The sequence below is a fragment of the Alligator sinensis genome, unplaced genomic scaffold, assembly GCF_000455745.1.
Source record: "Alligator sinensis unplaced genomic scaffold, ASM45574v1 scaffold628_2, whole genome shotgun sequence".
Lineage (NCBI taxonomy): Eukaryota > Metazoa > Chordata > Crocodylia > Alligatoridae > Alligator > Alligator sinensis.
The window spans coordinates 546,686-561,563 of record NW_005841833.1 but is presented as its reverse complement, the minus strand read 5'-3'; the positions used below and the strand labels follow the sequence as shown (position 1 = coordinate 561,563).

General features: G+C 46.5%; 1 protein-coding gene across 1 annotated transcript in view; it reads left to right on the top strand.

The window, feature by feature from the left end:
* Positions 1-14,878, top strand: part of AACS (acetoacetyl-CoA synthetase) — a 70,104-nt gene that overhangs the window by 11,811 nt on the left and 43,415 nt on the right. Inside the window, exons 3-4 of the mRNA XM_006015097.3 lie at positions 3,457-3,577; positions 8,021-8,134. Coding sequence (XP_006015159.1) covers positions 3,457-3,577; positions 8,021-8,134 — 235 coding nt within the window. The remainder of the gene's footprint in view (positions 1-3,456; positions 3,578-8,020; positions 8,135-14,878) is intronic.

The window sequence follows — 14,878 nt, the reverse complement described above, 5'->3', positions numbered from 1 at the left end:
CTCCCCCCCCGCCCCAGCACTGCAGGGAGAGGTGACACTCTGGGCTGGGGGGGGGTCATCCCAGAGACCCCCAAAAGTCCCACCCAGGGGCCCATACACACTGAAGAGTGGGTAAATCAACCCCACCCCACAGCACATAGAGCTCATACTGAGCGAGGGGGGGAAACCCTCCATAAGACCTCCCAGAAGCCCCCCAGACCCTGGGTAGCATGTGGATTGCAGGGTGGGCACTGCCCCCCATATCTGCTCCAGTGGTGTGGCCCGTGCCACCGCCAGTCTCCCAGCACCAGGGCTGGGGCTGCAGCTGGTACCCCTGCCAGCCCTGGAGACTCCCAGCACCCTCCATAGGTGGTTTTCTTGCTGCTTTCCACCTGACTACCTCTTATGGATTTCCTGCCCCCACCCCCTGCCATTTTTACTGGTGGGGGGTTGGGAGGATCTCAGTTATATAGGGTTGGGGTGGGGGAACTCTTGGGACACTCTTCCCTGCCTAGAAATTGCAGCTGAGAATGCGACAAGTTAGAAGACACTCAAGTGATTTCTTTCTCTCTTATTTCTACCCCCCGCCCCTGCCAGAGTGAGGCTGTTCAGTTTGGGTTGCCGGCCCACTGGGTGATAAAAAGTTCATGATCTGGCCCCACATTCAAAAAGGTTGGACACCCCTGGTGTATCTCTTCAGGGCATGGCCTGTGCTCCATTGGGGGCAGATGCCCAGTGAGCAGTCCATTGCCTCCTTCAGGAACTTGCAGACTGTTACTGTGCTTGGTCCTGGCTATGTAGGGTGAAGAAACGATGACTTGCACAGCCCTTCTCGCCTCACCCAAGCTAGGAACAGTTGGGATCTGTCACTACATTGGCAGCAGCTTCCGAGATGCTGCTTTGGCTCTATGCTGCTAGCTTTTGTGAAAGCAGCTCCTTGCATTGCAAGCTTCTTTAGGGTAGAAACTATTTCTGCTCTGCATTTGTATATCTAGGACAACGGTATCCTGGTCGGTGACTGCAGCTTGTAAGTAATGCCCAGTGCAAATAAATAAGGATGCTAGCAGTGTGAGACTTGCATATCACCCCCAGTGCACTCCTTTAGGGGAGTCTGTATATTTGGCAACCCCAACTTGGACATCAATGTTGTAAAGTGTAGCAGCAGGAAAGTCTGCATCTCAAAAGTGGCCTCAAGTGTTTCGCAGCGCAGTCGAGTGTTGGTGCAAGGGAAACATTTAGCTGTTCCTTTGCATCAGCCAGTGAGTTGTCTACAGCCTAACATACTGAACTGCAGTTAGTTATAAGCGCACAAAACAGAAAGGCGTCTGAGGCTTCTTTGAACTGTGTCCCTAAATGCATCCTTGGGCAATACAGTGCATCCGTGTGAGCTTTGCTGTTCTTAAAAAGGCTTGGACTGTAACTTCCAAATTGTCACTGATAACGTACGCATGCTGAGCACTTCCAGTCTTAAAACCACTAATCTGAAAGAGAAGTACTATATCTGGGATCTTGTCAAGCTTTTAATAGAAGGCAGCTTTGTATTTGACCAAATGAAGTCTGGCATTCCAGTACCTATACAGTCCCTGTGGTAGGACTGGAGGGCATCATTTGAGCTTTCAGAAAAAGCTGATGTGGTCATAGGAGCATGTTTCCATGTGGAGAATAAGAAATCTGTACCCTGCTGGGCAGCTGAAATCAAAACAGTGTCCTGAATAGTCCCAGTGTACTAGCCTGAAGTGAATAAGCCTAAGTGACTTTTTTCCCCTATCCCTTTATATAAGGAGAGATTACTAAAATGTATAACGAGATCTGCAAAAAGTTCCTCACTTACACCACAGCCCAAGCCTCGCAGATGGCATCCAGATGTTCTCAACAGTCCCACGCTGGGCCCCAGACTTCTCTGATCAGGACCCCTCTAAGATCCCTCCATTCTGGTGGCCTAATCCGCTTTCATCCTGGGCAGCATAGCTCCCTGAACTGCTTTCCCACCAGGCCACCCGCTCCCGGCAGGGTGCAGTTTTAGGTCGTCCCCAGGACCAGGAGCCTCCTGACCATCCCCTACAGCTCCTCCCTTACCTCCAGGTGATACCAGCAGCCCTCCGGCCAGGTGATGTTGTTGCCTTTTCTCAGCAGCAAAATGCCCTGTTTATATGGGCAGCCCTGAATCTAAAACAACTTCCCTAATTAGGCACCTGCCAGCTGCTGTCTCAGGCCCTTAAAAGTGGCAGGCACAAACGGTGCCCTGTTGCAGCCTCCTGGTTCCATTTTTCATTCTTTCAGGACACTTCAAGCCCTGGATGGATCTTCTTTTGGTGTGGATTTCCTAAGTCCTCTCTTTCCAGGGACTTTTTGCAGATGATGTCAGACTTTGGCATGTAAGGGTCCGCTTTACATCTGCAACAGGGGCCTGTAGCAGCAGTGCTTTTGCTGGCTGGTCAGGGCCTTGAACTTGGAGGGGGAGAGAGAGAACACAGGAGTCCATTTTGCAAACCTCTCTGTAACTCCCTGCCCCGTTTCCTCAGTTTTTTGGAGTCTAAAACCTGCTCCATGTGGAGTTGTACCAGTTCGACTAGCTGTTCAGTGTAACACTCACAGCTGGACAACCTGCTGCCACTTTTTTTTTTTTTTAAATGAGCCCTAAATCTGTTTAATGTTACACTTGTATAGCTTGGAAAAATACGCACACTGTAACTTGTTTAAATGAGCTCTATATTGAGCTCTATTTTTCCAGTACAGTATCCCTCTCTTCTTACCTACCTTGGGGAAGCAGTCTGCACCCTGCAGATACTATCCATTGTGTCCCTTAGATCTTGTTCTAAATAAGTGCTGCTAGAGGAAGGCATCAGATCGTCTCAACCTTTTTCTGCCTCGGCAATCTAACTCAGCCTGCTGGTGGGCTGGGGCGTCAGCAAGGCACCAGGCTGGGATGTGCCTGGGAATGGAAAATGCTGTCATTATTTTGATGAGATTTGTGGTAGATCTTTACCGAAGGGGAAGGGGGGAATTAGGCCAGACAGTATAAGCAGTTATCTGTCTGTCTTGAGGTGCTTCTTCTTAACTAGGAAATTAGAAGGTAGAGGGGGACCCCTCCAAACCAAACACTTTATAGAAAGATTTAACTCTGCTGTTCAATAAGGTATTCAAATACACAAGGAAGTTTTGTTCACTTCTGAGCATCTTGGAGGTAGGTAGTTAGGATGCAAGACTTCCTGCCATGGAGTTTGTAGAGTTTGATCTTGCCCCTAGTACTGGCAATTGGCATGCCACTTGTCTTTCACCACTGTAGGATCTGGGCTTTGCCCTTCTGTGGACTGGGAATAATGGTGCTTATAGGATCTGGGCTTTGCCCTTCTGTGGACTGGTAGTAATGGTGCTTCCCTGCCACTGGGTATGAATTAACCAGCTGATGTCTGTGGTGCACTTTGAAGAGGAAGTGCTGGTGCTGTTTTCTAAGGGTGTCTGGCATCATTCCTGCAGGTGGTGGACCTCTCTAAGGGAATTGCGGACGTCCCAGAGTGGTTTAAGGGTAGTCGGCTGAACTATGCGGAAAACCTCCTGAAGCACAAGGAAAATGACAAAATCGCTCTCTATGCAGCAAGTAAGTATGAGCTGTGACTCTCGATAGTAGATCCCTGTTTTTCATTTAAAATTTAAACAAGCTGTACCCAGTAGCACAACACAGCCCCGTTGATCAGAAAGCACTGGGACACACCAAACGTGATTGGTCAAACATGCCTTTCCACAAAGAAAAGATGAGGAAGGTAGGCTGCTTTGGAAAGTTTGACTCGTGCCCTCTACTTTGGAGGATGGGGAAGATGTGACCTGTGGTAGCAGGCTGTTGGCTGCAGCAAGCCCTGCGGGGCCTTAAGCTTTGCTGTGCTGAGAACCTAGTACTGCTTTTTGTAATTTTAATTATTTTCATATTGCTCAGATTTATTTAACATAAGGCCACTCGATAGAGTTTGCCTCTTGGTGGCTTTGATATGTACTATTGGACTGAGGACCTCCATGTGAGAGAGTGCACATAGTATAGTTTTATTTGAGCTTGAAACTGAATCTAAGCAAAGTAGCTTGGGTCTAAAGGAGAGGCAAGCGATACAAAATGGACAGCGTAGCTGTTACTCACAGGATCTCTGGGTTGGGGGGAAGATCAGAAGCAGGTCAGGTAGACGGGCAATTACCTTTCTACCATTCTGTTCTTTCCCAATGGCATCTTGTTGGGAGCCTCTTTCCGGGGCTGTCATTCTAATGCTTGCTTGATTGTACACGTCTCGAGAGCATTTCCCCTTTGTTTAACTTTCTATCCCCCCTATTCATTTTGACACTGCCATTTATCATAGGTTCAAATTTAACCTCCAGTGTAAGCTCATTAACAAATTCAGTACTACTTTGTAATAACAATACCTGTGGTGTACACCCGTGACTGGTGGTAATGCACACTTCCTTTAAAAAAAAAACCCCAACCCCATGCTCTCTGTCTGCAGTTACTGCTTTAGCATCTTCAGTCTTTATCAAAAACTGTGATGGAAGTTCACAAGTTGGCCCTTTTATTAGGCTTAAAGCCTACTCCCAGTGGGGTTGGGCTGTAGTTTTGTTGAGCACCTTCTAGCACTTGCACTGTTTAGTCCACATTAGTTATCAGTCCTTTTAGTGAACAGTTGGTTGTCCAGCATGATTGGACTTTCTAGAATAAATGCTTTACATAACGGTTTCCTGATACCTCCTCATTCTCCATCCTCCTAGTCTGTTTCTGTAATAGCGGGTGATTTATTGTGGGTGCCTGAATACCTCTTTTTGGGCTCTGCAGGAAGGCAAAAGCATTGTTTGTGCGCATGAACATCAAAGTCTACCTCTATCCTATTGTACTGGGAAAGTCTTAAGTCCAGGAGAATAAAGGCGGTAGGATTTCCTGCATTATCCTTTTTTGCCTTCTTCCTATAGCAGGGGCTTGATTCAAACTCTACAGATGCTTGCGGACTGCTTTACACCAAATCCCTTGTGTTCACAAAAAGTCATTGTCATCGTATGAACTGAATGCTGAAAGCTTGTTTACACTGGGTCTGAGGACTCCTATTTAGAGAAGTAAGATATATTGGAGTATTGGGAGTTTTCTTGTACCTTTTTTACTACCACCCCGGTTTTTGAGCTTGTACACCCATCTCTGAGATCACCTTTTTCAGACCTGTCCAAATAACTCTTCATTGCATACATTGCTGAATGGCTCTTTGTTACAGTGGAGGTTAGATGTACCCCAGATCTTGTTTCTTATATTTTTTTTAAACGTATCCCTTTGATCATATTCATAATCTGCATCCAGTCAAGAATGCGTGGCAAAGTCGAACCTAATTCAGTTGCTCGAAGAAGTGACTGGTAAAGTCTCACAGAGGTACGTAATGAAAATCTAGCTTCAGTCTTGAAGGACTGCCTCATTACTTGAAATATCTAGGGCCATTGGATGCTTTTTTGTGTATTACTATTTCAAAGGAAAAAAAGAGATGCAGAATTGCTTTTAAACTAGCCCTCTGCAGTGGTTGCCAGTTAAATGCGAACCACAAAAACTAACCCTAAACAAATGTAAAACTAACTTTAATTATCTTTGTTTTTTTCCTACTCCCCTTAAATTGTGGGTGGCTTCAAGCCATACCTCACAAGAAGTGGGGGGCTTTAGGCAGCAGGATTGATGGCTCTGGGATACCCTGCCTTTTTTATTTTCTTCTTTTTTCCTTCTTAAAGTGTCCCAAGAGGAATGCAACAAATTGTATGGCCTGACCAGAAAAAAAGATGGAGTTTTAAAATATTTTCAGTCCTAGTAATAGAAGTTATACATTTGGAACAATCGCTACTGGTATTTTCAGCTTGGCAGGTGCATGAGCACATTATGCCTCAGTATTTTTGCCACCAGTATAGAGTTGCAGCAACTTTTTTCCCAGCCCTTTGCTGCAATGTATTTTTTTTTTAAACTTCTCTCTGCTAGGTCAGAACAGAGCTCGGCGAGGCTGTGTAGGGCTCCAGGCCGGGGAGAGTTGTGGGTGCCTGGGAACGGTGGCAGGGAACTTAGTTTAGCCCTTTCACTTTGCCACACGTTACACCTCTTCCCACAGCTTCTGATCTGTAGTGCTGCAATGCTAGAGCAGGGCTCTCCAACTTCATGGTGGCTGGGGGCTGTACATCATGGGAACAGCATAAATGGGGACTACGGCCACGGGCCCCCCCAGATTGCATGCCCCACGTGTGTGCGGGTGGGTGCTCTCTCCTGATGTATTGCATGGGTTCACAGGTGGGTGCTCCCCTGCATACCACCCTGCCTCACCTGCATCTCCCGGTGGGCTTCTCTGTGGCACCTCGCCACATGGATGCTCCGGGCTGCCAGCTCCCCTGACTGCAGGCTGTGCTGTGCAGTTGCTTGCTGCCCCATGTTGTGGGGCAGGGGCATGCAACAGAAGCCAGGCCCCAAGACCCTGGCTGCTGCTGCAGTAGGGACAGTGGGAGGATGGGGGCCACATGCAGCCCATGGGCCACCAGTTGGATGGTCCTATGCTAGAGCATGCTCTAAAAACAGAGCAATAAGGACTGCCCCTACCCTGGAGAGTTTGCGAACTTAAAATGGCATTTTGGCTTTTGTTTAATTTCATACTGTTGACTCTCAATGTTTGAGAGTCTGCCTTCTCCATATGGCCCCAAACTTATATGAGGGCAAGGCTACTGAAGATGAAGAACAAAACTTGTCCTGGCCCTAACCTGGCAGGGTGCAACACCCTTTCTCTGCTGGGACAGTGGTGTTGAATCCCTGGCAAGCTGTGTATATTAGCTGCTGCCTCCGTGGGGTACATATAGTGGTGTTAGAGATCCTTATCCTTGGAGATGGAGCAGGTGCATCCATTCTGGGGACACCAACTGTGAGGGAGAAGGTGCTCAAACAATACAGAGTTTGCATCTCCACATTTCTTATATTTCTTCTATTTTATTTAGCCAATGATTTATAAAAGGCTTATGTAACTTGTGACACCGCATAAAAAAACCTCAAATCGCCTTGTAGTTCTCCTCCGGGATGAAGCTGGCCTAGCTTAGTATTTGTTTTGGAGATGGGCGAAGAGGAAATTTCTGTGCTCTTCTGCAGCCCTAGAATACCACAAGTCATAACATTTTAAGTCTTCACTGAGACTTCATTAACAGGCTTACAAATGTGTCCAGTCACCAGTGATCTGCCCTAAATAATAACCTGCCTTAAACGCTTGATTTCCCCATAGATCTAATTAGAAGTTGTTTCCTAGGATAATAAAAGCATAAATCGGCACCTGCTAGCACTTACAAGTGATTTTTTTTTTTTATTTTTATTTTTTGGCTCTATCTTGTCTGTTTACAGATGCACGTACATTTAGGACATTTTTACATGTGCTAAATGTAAAAGTGGGGGAGAGGGGGGAGTGCTTTAATTAAAATGGCTCCAAGAGCTGCTCTAATTAAAGCGCCCGGAGCGTCTCGTGTATCAGCGTCCCTGTGCCATTTTGAAGAGTGGCTCCACGTGCTCGTTGAGCGATGTTTAATTAAAGTTCCTCCGCCACCATTTTGAACTGTGGGGATGCTGATACATGAGACGCGGAGGCTGGCTGGAGCGCTGTAATAGCCACACTCCAGCAGACTCAGTTAATCGAGTCTGCTCCGACGCGCTGTAATTACGGTGCGTTGGAGCAGTCTCCTGGCTCATGTACAGCCACCCTTAACGACTTAACACTCTTCATGGCCAGCTGAGGGAATCCCCATGATTTAATACTGTATTTTTTTTTTTTTTTTTAATTAAAAAAGACAAGCTTTTGCACAGGATAGTGGGTGATTTTTGGTTCTGTTTGTGCTTGTTTATTTGGTTGGGGTTTTTTGCTTTGCTTTTGAAGGGCCAGGAATATAATTTGTCAGAATGTAGTTTTCCATTGCAATACTTCCTCTTTTCTCTTTCTTCCAGGGCTGCAACTTTGCAGTAGGCTACCTCCTTGATAGCCATGTGCCGTTTCTCATTGGTTGTTGTTTGTAAATCTTGTTTCTTCAGAGGAAGGGAAAGAAGAAATCTTGAAAGTTACTTTTGAAGAACTAAGACAAGATGTCGCTTTGTATGCTGCAGCCATGAGGAAGATGGGAGTGAAGACTGGAGACAGAGTTGTTGGTGAGTAAGCTTTTGTTGAAGGATGGGAGGGAATACTCCCTTGAAATGAGCACATTTGGGGCTGTAGAGACACAAATATTGGGAGACCCCATTTCATGGAACCACTCTGAAGACCAGACCCTTTTGCGGGTGCGTTTATATTGGTATGAAGTGCGTTTCTGGAGGGAGGGAAGCTGAGTTGGCTCGAAGCTTTCCGTCTCCAAGGGCTGAAGAAAATGCTTTATAACCTCACTGAGATCCATTAATAAGCCCTCTGGGGAAGTAGGAAGTGACCAAGGTGCACCTGTCAACACTGAGCTAACTCTGCTCCAGTGAGTTACCCAGAATGTTTCTGGATAAATTTGAATAATTCAGTTCTGTCACTGACCTCTGTACTCTTACCTGGAGTTTCTGAAATCTTTTCTTGGCTCATGAATTAATTGCAACATCTGAAGTCCAGCAAAGTATAGGCACATGTCATGCAAGCTACTCCCAATTGGCTCTGTTAGTGCATCTGTTGCTAATTTGCAATGCCTCGACATTTCACTTGACTGAAGCTCATTGAGTGGCCTATAGTTATCCGGGTCCTCCCTCCTGCCCTTCTTGTGGATGGGCACAGCATTGGCCCCCTTCCAGTCCTCAGGGACTTCTCCAGAGCACCCCGAGTTGTGGAAGAGTTTTGCCAGGGTGGAAGAGTTTTGCCAAGGGTTCCGCAATGACTTCACCCAACTCCTTCAGCACTCTCGGATGAAGATCATCCGGTCTCACTCACTTGTATGTGTCTAACTTTTTAAATTGGTCATACAGCAATTCTATGGCAATAGTAGGAAGGTGATTATTCCTACTGTGCTCATCCTGTACTCTTCCTGGCAATGTTTTCCCCGTGGTCTGGTGAAAGACCAAGGCAAAGTAGTTGTTCAGGAGTTCAGCTTTTTCCTGGGTGCCAGTAACCAGTTCTCCTGAGTTGAGCAATGGCCCCGCACTCCCATTTGTTTTCCTCCTGTTCCCTATGTACCTAACGAAGGACTTCTTGTTGTCCTTGATTTCTGTTCGGTCACCGCTTTAGCCTTTCTCATCTGTTCCCTGCAAATGCAGCCCGTCATTGTATAGTCCTCTTTGGGGTGTGCCCCGAGCTTCCATTGTTTGTAAGCCTCTTAAGAGGACCGTGATTTCCCTGTTTAGCCAGGAGGGCTTCCCAGCTCTTCTATTACCTTTTTCTCTGCATGGGAATGGACTTCCTTTGTGCTTCCCTACTTGTTGACTGAAAAATTTGTGCCCCAAAGGACTTATGCTCTAAAGGCTGTTTGCAGACATGGGTTGGGGAACGGCACTTTACTTTAAACTCTGCGTGCTTTTGTGCTAAGCCCAGCAGATGCCTAGAAGAAGCATCGCATTAGTTGGAGTTGGCTTTTCCAATGCCTGTATAGATCAGATGCATTAGTGGGGCTTTTTGGCACTTTTTCCTAATAGCTGATTCAATCGGCTATTAGAGAAAAGTGCTGAAAAGCCCTGGTGAAGTGCCCGATCTATACAGATACGGTAGAGCTGTGTTGAAGTAATGCACGGCTGCTTCCAGTAAAATGTGGGGTGGGGTTTTTTGGGTTTTTTTTTTCCCCACATCTGTCAGCACCTGTACAGCTCAAGCAGCAGGACTTTCAACTAATTTAAATTGGCCTCTGCTCAGTGAAAGAAAAAGAGCACTTATATAATAAGGCAGTACCAAATCTATTCTTTGGTGAAATATCCATCAATTGTCAGTGAGGCTTTGGCTCAGTTTTTGCCCTGCCACTGCCAGGCTTGTTGCTGAGAACTGGCTCAGGAAGATGGCGCCTAGTTTATATGTGAAACAGGCCTTGAGTGAGAGCAAGGGATGGAAAGCATAGTGCAAGAAGGATGTTGAGATTCTAGCACTTAGATCTGTAGTGTCCATGCCTTGCTGCTCATTTGGTGTATGGCCTGTCATTTGGTTTAATGTAGGTCACGCATGCATTAAGTTCAGACTGTTGCCCTGCCTGCACTGATTAGCTGCCTTGGCAAATAGTCGAGTTAGTACAAGGAACTGGAAACCAGAGCATTTTGAAAGCAGCACGAGTCCTGTAACAGCCCAGCCCGCTTCTGTAATGCTGTCTGTAAACACTGCTCTTAATTAGAGCATGCACTAAGCAAATTTGCGCTGATTTTGAGTACTGATAATTCTGCAATGAAATTTAACCTTTATATGCACAGGGGAAAGTCTAGAGTTAGTAATCTGAAATGCAGCAGCTGGTGCTCAGTGCTGTATAAAGGGAAGGGATTAATTGTAATGGAGATCTTTGGAAAGAGGTGTTGCAACATCCCCCCCAAGGGGTGTTCTCTGGAGCTTTACCTGCAGCTTGCACAACTATTAACCCACCTCTTGAGGCTTTCCCATGGCTGGCTGTGGGGTGTGCTGCAGGCTGAGCGCTAGAAGGGGGTCATAGCTTATGTATTTGCTACCAAGTAAGGCTGTTTGCTAGTCTCTTGATACTTCCCTTGACACTTACTGATTGGAGAGTCAGTGGTTCCAGAAGAGAAACCAGTGGAGGCCCCTGAGCTCATCATTATTGGCTGTGAAGCTTTTCAGTAGGGATACGCGTAGTTCCAGCCCCCAAGCTTGAGAATTGTCCAGGGGTGGTCTTTGCTTCAGCTCTCTTGCCTTCTTGGGAGTGGGTAACTTCTCTATCCACACTACCACCTCTTAATAGCTCAGATGATAAAGCCCATTCCTTAGAGTTCGTTAATTGACCAGTGAATTAACAAATTCAGAGCAGTGAATTCAAATCGATTGCATTTAAACCATGGGAAGAAATAATTGCTCATTAGTCTGCGAATAGACAGATTAAAATTGCTAAATTCAGACCTTTTCTTGTCTGAAGTGAACACGTTCATCTGGATAAAAGCATATCGTCTGCCTGAGGTTTTGCCAGACTGGTCTATATGAGAGGGACTCTAGACTCGGGGTGGGGGGAACGGGAGTAGGGGCAGAAAATCCTGTGCTTGTCATGGTACTTGTGTATGCAGGGTATTTTGCTGGGCGGGGGGACGGGACACGGGTCCCAGAGCGACACTTGCAAGATTCCTCCCGCATTGAGACTTCACCGAGGTCTGTGTTGTAGTTGAAAGGTAATTTGGGCCCAGCTTGCCACTTCTCTTAACTTCTGTGATGAGAGAGTTTTCCTTAGGTGAACTGCAGCCTGGCTGACTTGTGAATCTTTCTTGCTCTTGCTTTGCCAGCTGTAAGTCAGAGACCATCTCTTTCTTGGTTTTAACTTGGAAAAACTTCATTAATACTTTAAATAAAGAAACATTAATGCCTTCTGGGTGGAGAGAGGTGCTGAGGTAGGATTACTAAGCCCTGAAAGTATGCATGAAATAACTTTTCTCCTTCCTTTCCACTTGAGGGCCTGATTCAGCTTCTTTTAAAATTCACGAGAAAACTCATTACTTCTGGCAGGTGCAGAGTTAGGTTTTTATTAAATGCTTTACTAAGACCAGCTCCTAAGAGGCAGGATCCTGAGGGTCTGCTAGGGAAATATTGGGTCCTGGTATCAACAGTGGGATCAATATTTAGTACCAATAACTTATAAAATTAATTAAGCTGTGCTCAGAGGAACAAGTCGGTGGATATATTTATTGCTTACATCGGGGGTTTTCAACTGGGGGTACTTGGGATGGCCTCAGGGGGTACTCGGCAGCGGGTGCCGCTGCTGGCACTTCCACCACCGCCGTGGCGGTGTCCAGAGTCCTCCTGATGCTCCATCCTAACTAATCCTAATGTTAATCTTTAATTCCTATGTGTAGAGGAACAAGTAACTGCAAGCCTCAAGGTCCTAGACATGCTGGCTTAACATGAAAAAAACCTGTTCCTGGCTTCAGAGGCGGGCTTGGAAGTTGGCAGTTGGTATTGCTTGCCACGGTAATTGTGACTTTACTGTAAAAACCAACCAGGTAGTACTTAAATTATAGGGTGAGATGCTGTGGTTCTGTGAAAAGGCCAGAATATTTCATTTCCAAGCATTGTACTTGATGCATTTATATGAGCTATTAGTGTGTGTTTGATTTACCAGAAAGGATTCATCCTTCACATAGTCTGTACTTTTCTCTTCCTAAAAAATATACTGCCTTTGTAATAGCATTTCCAATTACTTTACAGACTTCCTATTAATTTATAAGTGTGTATGCAAAACAAATGAAAAGACGACATTTTTCAGTTGTACAGGCTACATTTTGAATGTTAAATTGTAGGCACTACAGGTGCATGTTCCTGTTAAACCTTATGAAAACACTAATAAAGCTTTATCTGAAGAAGAGAGATGTGAAGAGAGATGTGAAACCAGTGCACTACAGAATGTAATGTAGATGGAAAACTGTTGCCAGGGAAGCTTGGCTGGGCTTTAAGTTTTTATAGTGTAGAAATTCAGTCTTGACCCCTCACTTGTTTAATACATTATTGGCATTTGCAAAATGCTGGCTGCCTGAGACCCCATGTGTCAGTGCAAACCTGCCCCATTTCCTCCTAGCTAAAGCATACACTTGTGAGTCCTTATTTGTTCCCCATTTCAGTGGAAGCACACACATTCACGCTTCGTGAGGATCCTAACCATGTCAGCACTGGGTGGACCTCAACTTGATGTCGTTTAATACGGAGAAATGTAAAGTGCTCCATCTGGGGAGAAATTATCCACAACACGCTTACAGGCTTCGCAGTGCTCTGCTTGCCAGCACCACAGCTGAACGAGACCTGGGTGTCATGATTGACAACACAATGAACATGAGCCACCAATGCGATGCTGTAGCTGGCAGAGCTAATCAAACACTGGCATGCATCTACCGAGGCATCTTGAGCAAGGCTAAGGATGTCATCCTCCTGCTCTACTCGGCCTTGGTGAGACCGCAGCTGGAGTACTGCGTCCAGTTCTGGGCATTGCACTTCAGGAAGGATGTGGAGAAGCTTAAGAGAGTCCAAAGGAGGGCCATGCGCATGATTAGAGGCCTAGGGACCAGGTCACATGAGGAGAGGCTGAAAGACATGGGACTGTTCAGCCCGGAGAAGAGAAGACTCGGAGGGGACGTGGTGGCAGCCTGTAAGTGTATCGGGGCATGCATCAGGATTTGGGGGAGCAGCTATTCACTAAGGCCCACCAGGGGAGGACACGAACTAACGGGCACAAACTGATTGAACATTGCTTCAGGCTAGATATAAGGAAAAACTTCTTTACAAGTCGAGTGCTGGGGATTTGGAACAGGCTCCCTCCAGAGGTGGTCCATCTTGCTGGGGTCATCTGATCTCTGCAGTCTTTCCTGCCCAAGTGCAGGGGGCTGGATTTGCTGCTCTGTAAGGTCCCTTTCAACTATGAAACTATCAGTCACTGTGCACTTGCTCATATTTTACTGGAATCCTGTTGTTGGGGTAGACAGTCTTTCATCTCTGAGAAATACGGCCATCCCACATCTTCACGGGCAAACCACTCAGAGAGGGAAGAAGATCCTGGGTTTTGGGTGGGGAAGGCTGCTATTTGGGGTATATCCCTTGCTTGTGATCTTGCAGGCCAGGTCCTCCAGAATCTACCAACCTATCTTATACATAGCAACAGCAAGTGGAAAGTTTGGCTGGGGGAGAGGGTTCTTTATATCTTTCAGTAACAACAAGGGACAGAGTTCCCCTCTCCCAAGGGTCCTCTTTTTAAATAGGAAGAAATATAGGTTTACTCAGTTAGAGTTGCCTGATGCTTAAGCCATGGGAAGACATGCTGTTGCAAGCACCTTTTGAAGCCCTCCAAACGGTGAGGGTACAGATATGCGGGGCCCAATAAGCAGTCAGAAAAGACCCTTGAAGAGAGCGGAACAGTTTTGCAGTGCTTCCTGAAACATCTGCTCACTCCGGCAGTCCTTCAGCATCCCACAGTGCTTCACTCTCGCCATTTCCTCCATGGGGAGTTCCTTGGGGAAACTCTGGAGGCCAAAACTTGCAGGGATTCCTGCTCTCCTGCTGTTGCTTGCCTTCACAGCCATGTTGACATGCTGTGGATGGGGAGGGAGTTGAGGGGGAGCAGGTACATGTCTGCACAATGCTGATGTGACATGCTTCAGGATTTGGAGCCCTTTGGATGTGCATGTGTCCCTACCCTCAGCCTTCTTGCCAGGGCTTGGATGCTGCCCCTGACACTTTGTCCCGTAAAGCGTTCCAGGTCTTCAGTCAGTAGCAGGCTCAACTACATCCCAGTCCATACAGCTGACTCTTGGGATTTTTTTTTGCCTTCTATTTCATTGTTACTAAAGCTTTAAGTTCTTTAGCACCAGGATGTATCTTCTTCTAAGTGCACTGTGCACTTGCTTCACTCTTACCAAAATCGGAGGCGAGTGGACCAGGCAGTCCTGTCGACACTTTCTTCTTCAACTTCATCTCTTCTCCTTGGTCTTTCATCACAGCTTAGCAGCTTGGAGGAGGCATTTAACAGCACAGGTAACTTTAGCAGCTGTCCTTTTTGCCTGGTGAGGTCTTGCAGCACGGCTCGCGATGAGTACCGAGGTGGAAGATGCAAATCAGGTACTGACATTGGAACCATCCCAATCTTGAGGTACCGCATGCTCCGCCACGTGGCAACCGCTGCTACTTTTAGAGCTGGCAAAATCACCTTAGTTGGCAAACAGGTGTGACAACAATTTGGTGTAAAATGACCCTGGAATTGGCTTTTATTCTAATCTCCGGAGCGAGTGCCCTTACCGTGCTGCGGTTAGTAAATCCTG